The sequence below is a fragment of the Cynoglossus semilaevis genome, chromosome 8, assembly GCF_000523025.1.
Source record: "Cynoglossus semilaevis isolate Cse_v1.0 chromosome 8, Cse_v1.0, whole genome shotgun sequence".
Taxonomy (NCBI): Eukaryota; Metazoa; Chordata; class Actinopteri; order Pleuronectiformes; family Cynoglossidae; genus Cynoglossus; species Cynoglossus semilaevis.
In genome coordinates, this window is record NC_024314.1 from 21,324,945 (window position 1) to 21,341,004 (window position 16,060).

Genomic DNA, 16,060 nt, shown 5'->3' on the forward strand with positions numbered 1-16,060 from the left:
TATCATTTACGTATCTTTATGCGATCTATTAAGTCTGTCAGAAAGATACGCCATATCACCTATGCCCACAAGAGGGCACTTGCCATATCACCTATGCCCACAAGAGGCCACTTGTGGCAACTTATTATTATTAACAGTTGGAATACGCAACTGAAAAATTGTGGGAACATCTGTTGTGGCAACTTATCGCTGTTGCAATGCGCAACTGAAAAATTGTGGGAACATCTGTGAAGCCCGTTTTTGTTAGCCTTTTACGTTAATACAACTTTTCATTCTAGGAATATTGTGAAATAAAAGTTTAAAAGTTTTTTTTTCCCACTTCACAGCATTTCTTTTTAAACAGATTGTATTGACAACGTTCTCAGCGGAAGTTGTTTGTACTGATTTATGTTCAGTTGAGTCTGTTCTGTCTGCGACATTTGAAGATTACCTCGAATCCTTTTAACTCCCACTCTGTCGATTCTGACTGCGTAGCCTCTGTTTCTCACTTTTTTTTCTGCCATGATAAATAGTCACTGTCATCCTTCTAAAGTGATCGGAATTTTTATGTGGCATCTCCATAACCTTTCTATCATTTCGAGATTGATCACACACGGATGGCAGGAGGCACGAAGACGATGCAATCCATTAGGACATCGCTTCACTCGGCTGAGATTCACTGCCTTGACGTCTGTGTGTATTTATTTAGAAAGATTATTAGACAAAATAAAACACATTTTGATCGATATCTTTCTTGTCTAATTGTGAATCTACACTTTTGGTTTCGAAGTAAAATAAGGGAGGCATTTCTTCAACCAGGTCTTTTTTCATGCATTTCCTGCCTGATTTTTAAATAATGTTTTCTTATCAGGAGAGATAACTTTCAAAATTAAGCAAATTAAAGTAATTATCTGACAGAGAAGAAAAAGCAAAAAAAAAAAAAAAAAACACTGAACCTTTTATCGTTCCAGAAATGGATTAAAACAGAACGACACTGTTTTTCCCACATACACTGGTTTTGACTCATGAGGAATTAAATAAGCAGCTTTCTTCCATGACAAGCATTTTTTTTTTTTCGAAAAGGGTTGAATTTCACACACACTCCGATGATGCATTTTTGAATTTTTTTTACCCCGCTCTCTATGATTCTCATGCATTCTTGCATGCATCGCAGGAGAGAAAAGATGTTGATTTATGCAGGAAGCTTCTGCTCTCCTGTCTGCCCTTGTGTTCTGCCTGATGAAGTGATTAATTCTCAACAACAGCCGTGCCGTCACGGGCAGAAGAGCCCGGAAAAGAAGGGGAATTTTAGTGGGTAACTAACTGAGTTTCTAGGAAATAAAATAAAAACAGACCAATGTCCAAAACTGAATCGTTATTTTTCTCTTTTAACAACAGAGATGATCTTCTCTCTGCGACCTGATTGGTCAGGTGTGTTCTTTGTGCTGATGCTGTTCCCTTTCATGTAGTGCCTCCTTAGACCTCCTGGGACGGCACTGATAACACGGGTCTATACTGTACCTCTGCACTGGTGCTGCACACCTCAACAGTGATGATGCAGCAAAAAGCTCAAGGTTAATGAAAGTCAATGGAGCTCAGTGAGGCCGACCTCACGCCCGACACCTCATCAGCGGTCCTTCAGTACGGAGATCCACAGCTCTGAAAACCCACTTTTTAAGACTGTGCAGCCTAGCCAAGACGCTACTCCCTGGTTTTTATAGACCTCTCATACTGTAGACCACTGAGTGAAATATATTTGTGATTTTTTTTTTTTTCTGCTGCGTCTTTCTGCAGCAAAGTTGATGCCTGAGAATGATGACAATGCAGCAGCCTCTGCTGTTTGAGCTGAGGCTCAGAGGATAGTCAGAAAGTCCTAAGACAGTTCTGTGGCGAGCAGCGCGGATGTTAGGTGGATACGGACGTTACATCACAGCTAAAGGTCACTGGTTTGTGCCCAGGCTAGTGGATTAAAAGAATTGATTTTAAAACAAATTATTATTCTTTTTTCAATTATGATTGAAATACCACACAATCTTAAACAACTCTGTTCTTTCAGTGTCATAAATATAATTCATTTAAAATAAATTGTAGGATATATAAAAATATCTGAGCTCGCTTATTTTGACTGATGGCTGTGGTCATGTGACTGGAGAAAGTCTCCAGGGTTGGTAGAAATTTGGAATCTCAAAATGGGTCAGGTCAAGGTCCAGGTCAAAAAAGGTTGATAACCTCTGCTCTGAATTGATTATTGGTGTGAATGTTGGTGTGAATGTTGGGGTGAATGTATGCTATATGTTTAGGATTAGGGATGTCCGATAATATCCGTAAGAATCGTTATCGCTTTTTCCATCGATAATGAAAACCAGATAAAGTAATGCCTGGGTTTCGCCAAATGATGTGTACCTAAAAGTAGTTTTGGGGATAAACAGCTGTATATTTAAGTCAAAGTCACTAGATGGCAGCATTGCAGCTCATTTAAGCAGCTTGGTTTGTACAGGTAAATAAATAATACATTTATTGAAATGAATTTATATCGGACTTTCCTATTTAGGATATAACTTATTTACATTGTGATTTGCAAGATCTTATTTATTGTGAAATAAATTCACGCCTGGCCAGGCAGTCCACTGCCTTACAGCCAGTATTTGAGGAAAAATCGTAAAAAACACAAAACAAAACCAAAAAAAAAACGTATTATGAATTCAGTCTGACCATCTGGTGTGTAAAAAAAAACAAAACATTATGAATTCAGTCTGACCATCTGGTGTGAAAAAAAAACCTGCAATGTCACCATATTTGCACATTCTGGATTCTGTCAGCATAAATACAAGACGGTGTTACATTTTTGTTATACAGCAGAATGACTGGTGTAATTATAACAGACTTGGAGGCAGCGTGGACGGAATATTTATTCTCACATGAAGAAGATAAACTCTCTCCTCGTCTCTAAACTGAAACTGCAGTGAGCGTTTTCTATTACCGGCATTACTTCTATACACAAATTAAAATAATATACATACACGCACATACACGCACACTGTGCGAGGCTAACAGAGCTGGAGTCAGGTCATACCACAGCAGCAGCCTGTTGACAGTCTTGACAGAGGGAGCAGGAGACGTCAGCCAACACTGTAATTATTTTCTGGATGGATTGAAGTCACTCTGCTCATCCGTCTTCACAGCTGACACATGTAAAAAAGAGGGAGGAGAAAGACGGCGGCTCAGGTTTATACCTGCTGCTCGTCAGTCACGTCGACACCTGCGACTGTCGGTGTCCACGGCTGCTGGAGGACACGTCCGCAAGAAGTTTGTGTGTTTAGATTTAGGATGGACATAAATGTCCCAGTTAAGGAAAAGTCAAGGATAGCGTTTATCGGCCGACCAATATTATCAGCCCGATAGTAGCATATAATATCTGTAAGAATCGCTATTGGTTTTCCTCCGATAACAAAAACCTGATAATGCGATGCATGCGTTTCGCCAAATGATGTCTAACCTAAAACTAGTTTTGGGGATCAACGGATGTATATTTAAGTGAAAGACACTAGATGGCAGCATTGGGCAGCATTGCAGCTCATTAAATTCATCTCAAACTCTAACAGTGGTTTGTACAGATATGTAAGTAAATATTATCATGGCTATATTGGCAAAAAGTTAACATCGGACATCTCTAGTTTTTTTTCTTTAATTATTTTTTTGAGCAATCTTTTGGCTACTCTAAGAAACAATTTACTCAACATTTTGCTTGGCATAGATCACTTTTGTATATTTAAGCTGTTAGCAATTTACAGCTAATTTTAAGCATCTTTATCTCAGTGTTACTTTCAGCACTGGAGTCGACTTTAAGCTATTCCATGTCAAACTCATTTGCATTCTTTTTTTTTTTTTGCCTACCTTTAAGCAATCAGGTTAAATAATTAAATCCTTTGACATTTTGGTGGATTTATCTAACTTCTTGGTTAAATATTTTACAAAAATCTTTAAATTGGTACAGAACATATCGACCAGATACTACAATTATCAGTTATTTATATTTATACCTAAAAAATACTTTTGACCTTTTATACTATTCAGTAAAGATGGTTTAAATAAAACCTTATTAAAAAATAGCTCATATGTTAAATAATGAAATGTAAATGAGGCCTTTATACTTAAAGTCCTTAAGACTGGAGCTGAGGTCACTGACTCATTTATTCACTGTGTTGTGAATAAAAGAAATCCAAGTGCAGACGGAGAAGTTGCTGCCGTTCAGCTGTACTGCATGTACATATAGAACAGTATACACTGGTACATTGTATTTCAGGGACAACTTCCACTTTATACAGTGAGTCGTTCGTCCTCTTGCACAGAACACACAGTGAACAGCTTATCACCGTTGTATAAAACTGATTAATTCCAGTCTCTTCCTCGGTCTCACTTATTCTGTATCCAGATGTCTGTTGATGTCAGATTACCTGAAAATATAAATGTGTGGTGAAAATACAACCCTACAGTAATTTAACCACAGAGAGCTCAGACATTAGGCTCCGGAACGTTGCATTTTGCTAAAGCCGAGTCTTCATGTTCTCGACCCTCACCAGCAGCTGAGTGTCGAAGCCACGGATTTTATTTTTCTATTCATTATTCATTACTTACACAAGATCTATTTTAGATGACACAAATGCAGCTCTGTCCTTGTGGAAGATACTTTACTCTGTGCAGAATTTTTTTTTTTTTTTTTTTTTTTCCAGAATGACTGCGGCAGAAAACACAGCGTGGCATAAAGTAAATAAGCAGATAATACGTTTATTTACAGTCCTGTGTCAGGCTGGACTGTTTTGCCACAAGTGCACACATAATTGGACCAGTGCTTGAAGTTTATATTTTGTTTTTCCACGTCCAGTCTTTGTGTCTCTGACAGAGTTTTGCCCAGAGGTCTGAAAGTTTGCCCTGTGATGTAAAGACAAACTTTTAGGATTTTTTCTTTTTCTTTCTTTTTCCTGCTCTGCTCACGGCGGATGTAAAATCCTGATGTTATGCTCTGTGACTGCAGTCTTATCACCAGTAGGATTGGAATGAAAAAAAAAAAAAAAGTATAGGCCTTATTGTAATCTGTGTAATAACATGCCCAGCTGTTATCTCAACAACTGTGGACTACGGAGGAAACCTGGAATTAATTCAGGAGATGTTTCAGGAAAATCCCCAGAGAATGTTTTTGCCGTTTTGAACACGTAGGCATGGAAAACAAATGAATGCTTTATTTGCCTTTGTATAAATGACAAGAAATCTAAGGGTTCTGGTCTTTTATGCTTTTGGAACAAAACCTTTTCCTTTGGAACATACAAAAAAAAATAAAAATCAGCCTCTTTGTAAATACATTCTCAGGGGTCTTTCTCAGAGAACCCTCTTCCGGTTGATTTAACGAGCGCACGAAACATTGCTGGGAAGATGCAGAGGCGACTTTGATCGAATTTGTCACATCCTAATGGCCAAGAAGGCACTAAACAGAACAAAGACTGTTGGGGCTGGAAGTCGCAGCAAAACTGTCAAAAAATGAGACGAGAGGTTTGAAATGAAACAAAGGAAAAGCAGAGCTCTGGTCTCTAGATGGTGTTCGAGCGAGATCAAACCAACACACTTTCCCACAATTCCCTTCTTCCAGCTGCCTCTCCTTTCACTAATGTTCACACTACAAAGACATTAGTATGACTGTCCTGTGTGTCTGTGATTATGTGTGTGTCGGTATGTGACTGTGGGCTTTTCTTTCCTGAAGATCCTGATGAAATAAACTGCTTCTGATCTTTTTTTTTTTTTTTTGCTCCTTAATGCTGTTTAGTTCTACGCTGTCTGTTCCCCTGGTTTCTCATATCTGTCAGTGGTTGAGCAGAACAGTAAGGGATTATTTTTGGGGGAGAAATTGGTCAACTTCTTTACCACTAACCCAGGCAGCCTGGAGAGGAGGCCAGAGCTCACCAAGGATGCAGCTGCAGCAACCTCACTCTGCATTTTCTCCTCCTTTCTGCAGCGATGACCTTCCTCCAGCGTCGTCTTTGGGGGAGGAAGGGAAGGGAGGAGAGGAGGGGGAGCTGCAGAGTGAGGTCCAGTCACAGCCACAGCCACAACCAGAGCCAGAGCCAGAGCCAGAGCCAGAACCACAGCAGCAGCAGCAGCAGCAGCAGCAAGAGACTCGACCACAGACCCAACCGTTACAGCCACAGGTCCATACTGAACCACAGCCTCAGCCCGACATCAAACTCCAGCCAGAACCTGAACCCGAACCTGAACCTGAACCCGAACCTGAACCTGAACAACCAGAGCTTCAACCTGAGCTCCAAGTTATTTCTCCGAGTGAGGAGCCCCCACTAGAAACTCCTCCTGAATCACCGAGCAGAGAGGAGAGGGTGGTAACGGAGCAAGAGAACCAAAAGTCAGAAGATGTTGCAGAGGAGTTGAAGAGGAACCAAGAGGCAGAAGAGGTCGAGAGCCAGAAGGGTGAGGCCACCCAGGAGGGAGAGGAGGAAGAAGAAGAAGAGGAGGAGGAGGAGGACGGGGCAGGAGCAAAAGGAGGTGGGGCTGGAAGGAGAGCCAGTCTGCACCACACTGCGTCGCCCCTGAGGGTGCAGCGCAACGGGGCCGGCTCTCACTCGGCCACCTCGGACTATGAGCTCTCGCTCGACCTGAAAAATAAGCAGGTAGGGGCTGTGTGGGGGATGTGTGGGAGGAAGGGAGGGAGGGTTTCCCAGATAGTTAAGTAGCTGTGGCAACGATCTAAAAAAATGTCTACACACCGACGAACATAACCTAGGGTCGTCGTGATACCAAGAAAAATGAAAAGAAGTAATTAGGTTCCAAAAATACACAGCGTTTGTAACTAAAGTATTACAATATAGTTGATTATCTGCGTATATCTCCCAAAAAAAGTCCATGTATTGTAGATGCTAAGAGGTAGCTTCAGCTCAATAAAGTTAAAGATGTGAATTGACCAATGAAGAGCCAGGACCTGAATGTTGACTCACTCATTCAGGATATATATATATATTTCTTATAGAGGTTTCCCGGCCAAAAGTACTAGAAAAAGTAAACGTTCTTTTTTCACAGAATTTGCTTCCAATTAAATATTCATGCATTGATGCAGTACTGCATCAGTGCCAGGAGGGGGGGCTCACATCTACTTGCTATCTGGGAGAGTGTGTTTGTTCTGTGGTGGTGTTCAGGTAAAAAGTTGGTTTGTTGATTGTTGGTCTTGTGGTCTGGTTCGTTTCGTCTGTCCTGAGAGGGAAGCTGTTAGACTGAGAGCTCTCAGATCTGAATCACATTGTAATTATGTTCTTCTTCTGTATTGGCTCTTTTTGACAACCCACACTGGTTTGATCTTGTTTTTCTGCATTGTCATCACCCATCGTCATTACCATCATCCTCTCACTGTTGCTCTGTTTTGTCTTTCATCGATTGTGAGTTTACAATTTGAGATTCGAATAACTGCGACATCTTTTCAGTGACCGAGTCTAAATTTCCATTTTGGCTCTTGACACGACGGCCAATTTACATACATACAACTTTATATATTTCACACGAAAGCAATAAAACACAGATGATGAAGGTGATTGCCATTGAACTGAAAAAGAAAAAGTTTATTTTAACAAATGTTAGCTCTTGACAGATTAGCCCAAAACAATAGCTGAGTATAAAAAATATTGCAATGAAACAATAGCTAAAATTCACTAAATAACAGATAGAAAAAAAGCTTTAATGTCCACATAATTTACCTGTTGCACAGATACAGATGCTTCTCAAACGAAAAAAAGTTAAGCACAAATATGAATATGTAAATGTATCCTTAATGTCTCATCGTCAACACATGATGAATTCTACATACAATACATAATAAACAACATCCTTCAACCGTTTGGATGTGACTACATTAGATATTTAGGCAGAAACACGTCTCCCTAATAAAGTAAGTCTACAATTTCTTTTAGGAGTAACAGGAAAGTAATGTTCTGGAAAACTGTGGCTGCACTAAATTATCTCTCAATTACAGTATTTGCCGATGATAAGCTTATATTTATCCAAAGTTTTTTGTTTTTGTTTTTGTTTTTTCATTTTGCCCTTCTGCAGAGGAGATTGTGACTGTTGTTTGTACGTGGTCTCATGTCTGTTTCTTTATCATGCTGTTCATCACTCAGGGGGCGGGGAATCATCTCACATCCCATCACGGTCTCTTTGACAAGAACTGTCATACATTTCTCATCCACTCGCATTTCATTGCATCTAACTGACATCCTCCAGCTCACGGACCACTCAGCAGGTAAGAGAGCGGACCTTTGGGTCTCACCTGTGAAACTCAAGTTTTCTGTCTTAGGTGTAAATGCCTTACCTTCTGAGGATGTGGCTCTGAATGTTGTAGAGTTCAGGATCTTTCTTCTACTTACACCAATGACATGACTCAAAATTTAGACAGAAGTTCCCTTGTACAGTACTGACCTAATTAATGGTTACCGCACAGCAACATTAGCATCGTGGCTCTCTGAAAGGCTATACTGGGTTTTGTCTTCCAGTATATACTGCAGGTCAGAAGAATCCAAATTAACAAGCTTCTTAAAACATTGTACTCCGAAAGAGTAAAGAAACGTACGAGGCTGTAAATATATAAATATAGTGTGAGAGTTTGAAGATGGAACCACGGTGAGAACAAAAGTCAGAGATGGAAGGTTTGGGAAATAACAGTTCACGTCTGTATTTCTGTCTGCTGCTTCAACTCTGATGGAGTATTTTAAAATATATCTACTCTAAGAAGTAGTAATATGGATTTTTATGAAGAACCTTTCTCCCATCTCTCTATCCAAAGCTTTTTTTTTCTTCAGAATAACAAATCAATATTATGTATAAATATACATGTTTTTTGTATTTCTTGTTTTTAGCAAAAACTTAAATTCTCTGCTTTGCTTTATGAGATTTTATACACTATTTGTGTCATTGGCTCGGAAGAAGTTGATGAAACCCTGGTCTGATTTGGTCATCTGGAGTGGTGGTTCCAAACCATTTTTAAACTGAAGTACAAAGTTTACATTAGAGACCCCGGATGTGCCCGGAGGGATTGAAGAAAAACACACATGAAGCGCTGAGGTTTTTTTTACATATTTTGTAGCATTGTCTGTGGGTTTGCAAAGGAGGTTGGGGGGGGGCTTGATCTCGGACATGCATAAAATATAGAAATGTGTTAACGGTTTTATTCATGAGAGATAAATGTTCTTGACCTGCTCACATCGAGGACTGAAATCCATTAAGATCAACTGACTGTTGTCTGTCAATAACCCAGAACAGTGAGTTGTCTCTTTAATGATTAGTGTTTTTCAGCCTCAGGGCGAGTGTTGCGCAAAAATCTATTCACAAAGGTTACACTTCATTAGACTTGTTTCAATAATAGGTTTGCTCATTTACCAAAGTTAAATTAACTGGCTGGGCGTGGGCGTGAATGTGGACCAGTTTTTTGAACAGATAACTTTTTTAATCTGCTCCAAACTCCAACTCTGATCTGGTATAAGCATCAACTCAAGTTCCTCCTATTACGAGTCTCCACTTTACCTCCATTTACACTTTCAATCTCACCCTAACCTCCCCCGCTATCTCCCTGTCAACGGGGTAGCTGTATTGATCTTATGTCTGTGCAGTTGGGGATTCGTGGGTCTTAATGCATCTAAAGATCAATGTGAGGGTAATTAGATGTGTGTGTGTTTGTAGCGATGCCTTATTAGTGGAGCAGTGTATTGTGGGGCTTTAACTTGCCTTGACTTTTCAGCTTGCTAAATTTTAAACAGGTGAAACGCTGCTTAATCTTTTCATTAGCATTTCCTGTGTAGAGCCACAGGCGGAGTATTACAATAACACCATTATGAAAACATTACATTTGTTCATGGTGCTGAGTCGGCACAGCTAACCTTCATTGGCAGGACTCGCCCGTCAAGCTCTTAAAAGTTACTACATTAGGTAGAAAGTTTTCTTCCGGTGATTTTGACGCTTCCCAAACTGCTTTGCAAGTTTCCTTTTTGAGTTGCTCTTAATCTTTTTAAACTCCCTCCCTCCCCTCCACCCCCTCCGCCCCTCCACCCCCGCCCTCCCTGTGTTTTCCCCTGCTCGTGTAATACCAAAAATTTGTTTAAAAAGTTCATTAGTTCCTCTGTAATTGCTGCTAATCTCATCTTGAGTGGAGTAAGTGGGGCAGAAACTGATCAGCCTCAATCCTCTCAAAGTGGGACGGCAGCAGTCGAAGGGTTTAATCCAGTATCTTTAATTTACTCGTAATTCCAGCTAAACGTGCAGAATGACAGCCACGAAATACCAAAGAAGGATTCAACTCTTCTTTTCTTTTCTGTTTTTCAATGTGTTTTATACTGTAATTTCTCTTGAAACCACTGAGGCAAAAAGACACCGATTAAGTGAGTTTTAATGACATTTACAGTAGAATGCTCTGGTGAAGAGGGAACCTCGACTTTCCTGATGAGACATTCCCAGACTAGAGCGCAGCAGGGTTTTTCTTCATCAGTCCCACCATTAAAGTAACCGCTGACCTTTTTTATTTTTTTTAAACCACTGACTTTGTTCCACTCTCAGCCAAACGTGTCATTGTTTTCTAATACAGTCAGCCTTCGCTGTGTCCTAGTTTTTGCCGTTTTATACCATCGTTACATTAATCATGCAGATGTTACTGTGCTGCGTGCATAAACATTATGGTTAATAATGGTACATTTGCATTTGTGAATTTAAATCCAGCACTGGGGGGGGGGGAGATAGGTCTGTTAAAGGTCAGTCTTTTCTGGAAACTTTGTTGATTCTCTATGCAAATTGTAACTTTTATATTCTGTTAGTTTTTTTCCCACAAAACATTAAAATATACCAAATATTTAAAAAGTGTCATTAAAAAAGTTAAGATCCATTCTTAAACAAAGTCAAAAACTATTTTCTGACTAAATATTGACTTAATTATTTGCATATAAATTAAAAACATGATATGCATTGACACAAATATTATGATTTTATATTTCAAAAAGAATCAATGGGCCTCGATCAGAGCTCTGAGGTACACCATTTGAGTAAAAATATTTCCCGAAATTTTTTTTCTTTTTTTATTGAAAGCTTGTCTTATGATAAAAAAACATTCCCCCAATTGTTACCCAAGTCATTATGTTTTTTAGTTCATTTAAATTGACAAAAAAATCCTGTAATTAGAAACTTAAATATTGCTAAAAACAGAGCAAAAGGCAGCTTTGCAGTTCGAGGGAAACTGTGTGTCTTCTTTAAGCTCATTGACAAAGCCTTGAGGACACGCTGACTAGTATTAGTATTATAGTACAAAAAAATCAAATTTATTATATTGGATGCATAAAAAGATGTTCAGCCCGTGGCTGTACTGAGCTTTGGTCTTTCATTTTGAAGGTTGCACATCTTTTTTCAGGGTCTAGTGGTCAAACGCAACCTTAGCACTCAAAGCCATATTTGGAAAGAACTGCATTATTACATGAAATTTTTATACCCTAACCTCAGTGGGCTTTCAGGCTGCTTCCCCTTCACTTTAAAATATTTATCCATCAGCATTTTATCCTGCCTTATCTCTTCTTTGTCTTTTAGTGGTCTCTTATTTTTACTATCCTTAGCTTTGCCCTGACATCCTTTTAGCCTCGGATGTCAGGGCAAGATCCATAACGCACACACCTTAGTTGTGAACTTATGCTTCATAACAAAAAAAAAAAAAAAGAAAGAGAAGTCCATTCCATGTTGCACCTCTTTGTTTCCCCACTCTGATTCAGTGGGCGACACAGTGAGGTCAGTGCGGAGCTAATCTGTCTGTCAAAATCGATTTTTGAGAACCCTGGTAGAGGGAAGCAGTGCCGTCATCGTCTCTCACTTTCAGACCACTCTGACGCTGAATAATCTCTGTCTCCATCAGGGCTTAGTCCAGCGATCAGCAGAAGGACTGACAGCTGGTTAATAAAGCCGCAGAGTCAAGGAAGGTCTGCACTGTCAACGACAGGAGTGGAATTGTTTTTCCAACACTCTGAACTCCACAATTATTTTCATTTTCTTTTTTTCTTTAGGTTTAACCCCATAACAAATACATGTGTAGAAAATATTAATGATCATAAGGTTTCCAGCCCTACGTGGTTCACATTCAAAATGACAAATATGGTGCAGGTGTGGACCAATTGTGGCTCTGGGTGTTTGGGAAAGTAATTTAGTTCATCATATTTAAGGCTGTTCTATATTTTGATGTTGCATTTTGGGATTCATTTTATCCCTGTTTGTCAAACAGGAACAAGTAGCTAAAGTGCTATAATATTCTGCAACTCTTGATCGATAACACTATGCTGTATATGCATCAGCTCTAGGCCAGGTGGCCTAAAAAATGGACTTGTCAAATCTTGGTCCTGGCAGGATTTCAGTGATATGAGCAAGCACCGGAATTTCTCTGAATCTCAGGTGAACTACGTTCATCGCCCTCTGCAGGAGGCACAGCCAGCGACAGCCAGAGACACAACTCCCCAAATGCCATTTTACTTCGCTCTTTCCTCCATCTATCATGACCCAGCTAATCATGGTGGTGATCATTACACCCATAATATGATAGCACAGTCAATCAGACCTTAACTTTGGTGATGAATAACCCAAACACTCCCATTGGCCGACCCGCCACATTTAATCAAAGCCCGTTGGACTGTCAGGGATTTCTCGCGTTTCAAGGGCACCTCTGCACTGAGACGCTTTGCCAAATTTGTTTTGGTGAGGGACACCTTTCTGAGTAATGAGGTCAATCATATTACCTTTGTGTGCCCATCCTTTAAAAAGTGCTATTTTTGGTTGGTGGTTGAAGTGAGGCAGGATAACCTTGTCATTTGAGGACGGCAGTCACAGAAGAGTAAGAGTGATGAATGCTCTGATAGGGGTTTATCCAGACTGTTCAGTGAAGTTCCGGCGCTGCCTCCTAGTCCTGCCCTGACTTTGCATTCCCAGAACGTTTCACTTTGCAGTCACTCTGCTGTGAAAACGTACAAAGAGAAGATAAGATTTTCGTTTTATTGTATCTCACCCCATTCCTGCAATGACAATCAGAGAGGCCGTGTCGTGTTTAAGTAACAACTTATCCCAAACGACAAGCAGCGGAGGTTTTAACAGCCTATCAGCAGCTCCAAGCAGGACTCCATTCTTACAAGGTGGCAGTTTGACTTTGTCCAGAACCAGAGTGAAAGGAGATTAGAGGTTTTAAAGTCCTAATTTAATCCTCCTTGGCCACTAAAGGCACCGGCCTGGTCACGTTCAAAGGTACGGAAAAAGAATTTCACATTGACCGAAGTAATCCTCCTCTCAGCGTCGTCCTGGTGTAAACCAAGACATCTGAAATCCTTTAAAATAGCATTTAAGACAGTGACAAGGTCTGAGATGCTATGCTAATTTAGTTTAGCATTTACTCAGTTTTAATTTAGAGGCTTACAAGATTGGTATACTTTGTCAAAGCTGACTAAAAACGAAACTATCTGTAGTTTGTCAAAGTTTACAGCAGTGGTTCTTAACTATTTTTTGTCATGCCCCCCCTCCACCCCCCCTTTGGGGACAGAAAGTTTTTTACGCACCTCCCCAACCCCTGCTCCGACCCAAAGCAGGGGAATTGCAATACTGTTGAGAACCTGATAACATTTTTATCTGTACAAACCACTGTATGGGTTGCTGCCACCTAGTGACCGGAGGCTTGTTATCATTCAAGCATTACAGTAGTGGTATTCCATTGGAAGCCCCACCCACCCCCCTTCTGGCACCTCACCACGCCCCAAGTCCCAGTGCCCATGGGCGAGGGCAGGGTAACACCCTCTACAGTCTACCAGTGAAACACGGAGTTCGATACAGAAAACAGACAATCAAAAATCTATTCCTAAAGTCCAGTGATTGGTTCCAAATAATCTGGTACATCCATCAAGAACAAACTCCATAAACCCTGTTTATTTATGTGAGGTTTTTTAATTTATATTTTCTCTTTAAAAACAATTCTGCAAATGAGGTTTGTAAATGACTGTGAATAGAAGAAGAACTCTGGTGGCGAAGCTGGAGCCTCTTCCCTTCTTGTGCCCTTGATAAAGTCAGAAGGGAAACAGAATTATATTCATTGATTTTCGCCTGAAATGAAAAGGATTTTCAGAGCGACTGGAGGAGATAACACTTTCTGGGCACTTCCACAGATATCCACAGTCTGATTGTTCAGAGAAACTCAATGAGGTTTCATCTAGTGTTTGAGCTGCTGCCAGATGAGGCTATATTACACTTCTATCTACTTCCCGCAGCATTGGCGCACTATATCACAGGCAAGATTAATAGCTTGCTCGGCTTCAGGCATTTTTAAAGTCGCGCGAAAGACCTCTCTGTGGGATTCCCACCGATTATGACTTCTATTTGCACAGGAAATGAAAAGTTTGTCCAAATGCCACTTTGCTGGTGTCTGCGACCCCAAAGTGTGGCTTTGACCAAACTGTATAGTTTCAGTCAATAATTCAGAGCCAACTCAGAGGTTAATATGGATTTAGTCTTTTCCAATATTGATTGTTGGTTTTGCAGCTTCCTCTTCAGGAAACTGCATTTATTTTGGCCTTGTTGTATTTGTAGCTTATTTTCTCTGGTGTCGCTTTTCAACATTTTAAACCAATCATTTAATCGTCATCCAATATTCTGTAGTCTCCCACTGTAAAAAAACAAACAAACAACCGTTTTAGGCCATATTCATTTTCCTTTCAGTATTTGTATTCAGGTCCTAACACCAAGGACTCACCCACTATTTATCTTGTCTTAACACCAAGGACTCACCCACTATTTATATAATAATTTAAAGCACACAAGTCAAAGTCAGGCCCGGGGGCCAGAAAACAAAAGTTTATTTCCATATGAAGAAATCTTTGTATTTTCCAAAGCTTTCATTTTTACCTTTAAGGTTTTCCTGAACTCTACAACTTTCAGAGCTATGGTCCAGAGAGATCAGACAGAGGTTGAGCCGCTAGATATAAAGTGTTATGTTATTATATGACTCCATAAAATGTGTCTTTGTTCTAAGGAAAAATTGTCCTTTTTCTTGTAATTCTAGATCGAAATGTTAGAGCAAAAATACGGTGGCCACCTCATCTCCCGCCGTGCCGCCTGCAAGATCCAGACTGCCTTCCGCCAGTACCAGCTCAGCAAGAACTTTGAGAAGATCCGCAACTCATTACTGGAAAGTCGTCTCCCTCGACGCATTTCCCTGCGCAAAGTCCGTGTGCAGAACACGGAGGGTTTCTCCGCTGAACGGGCGCTGGCAGAAGGATGTAACCTGGCAGGTATTCCTTTGGTGCGTTCACCATCTCTGCCCACCACAGTAGGGGGCACCTTGACTGACCTGGAAGACAGCTTCACTGAGCAGGTCCAGTCACTGGCCAAGTCCATAGATGATGCACTCAGCAACTGGAGCCTGAAAACCATGTGTTCACTGCAGGAAGGAGGCGCCTATCAGTTCACTGCTGACTCCTTCAGCAGAGCAGGAGTAGGAGGTGGTGGAGAAGGAGGAACCCTGGGACAGGGTACAACAATTCAAGGCTCACTCGATCCAAATGACCTCTCAAGAAATGCAAGCAAACTGATGATGGCGTTCCGAGACGTGACGGTGAAAATCGACAGCGCCAACTTCAGCGTGTCGTCGTCTGTCCTGGAATCGTCCACTTCTGTCACCGTCCAACCAGACGGGACTTCAACCACCTTCACGACCACAACCTCAAACGCCTCACCAGTCTCTGTCCCATCACATCAACCTCCTCCTTCACCCGCAAAGGCCTCATTCGACCCTATAGATCCTCCGCCCCCTCCCCAAGAACCTCCCCCGCCTCCAGAATCAGACATAGACGAAGGCGACCAGGATATTGAATTCCCCGCTCCTCCTCCAAGTGAAGAAGAGCTCGCAGGTGAGGACCAACCTCCCCTGACCCCTCTAGAAAAGATGGCTTTGCCCCAAAGCCCAGAGAAGATCGTGGTGGTCCCGCCTCCACCCACTGAACCCCCGCGGGCTCCGCCACCGCAGGACACCGTAACGCAGAGAAGCCCA

The 16,060-nt window shown here is 41.0% G+C and overlaps 1 protein-coding gene across 1 annotated transcript in view; it reads left to right on the forward strand.

Moving 5' to 3' along the window:
• Nucleotides 1–16,060, forward strand: part of iqsec3a (IQ motif and Sec7 domain ArfGEF 3a) — a 93,436-nt gene that overhangs the window by 41,740 nt on the left and 35,636 nt on the right. Inside the window, exons 6-7 of the mRNA XM_025057138.1 lie at nt 5,984–6,650; nt 15,074–16,005. Of these exons, the coding sequence (XP_024912906.1) occupies nt 5,984–6,650; nt 15,074–16,005 (1,599 nt within the window). The remainder of the gene's footprint in view (nt 1–5,983; nt 6,651–15,073; nt 16,006–16,060) is intronic.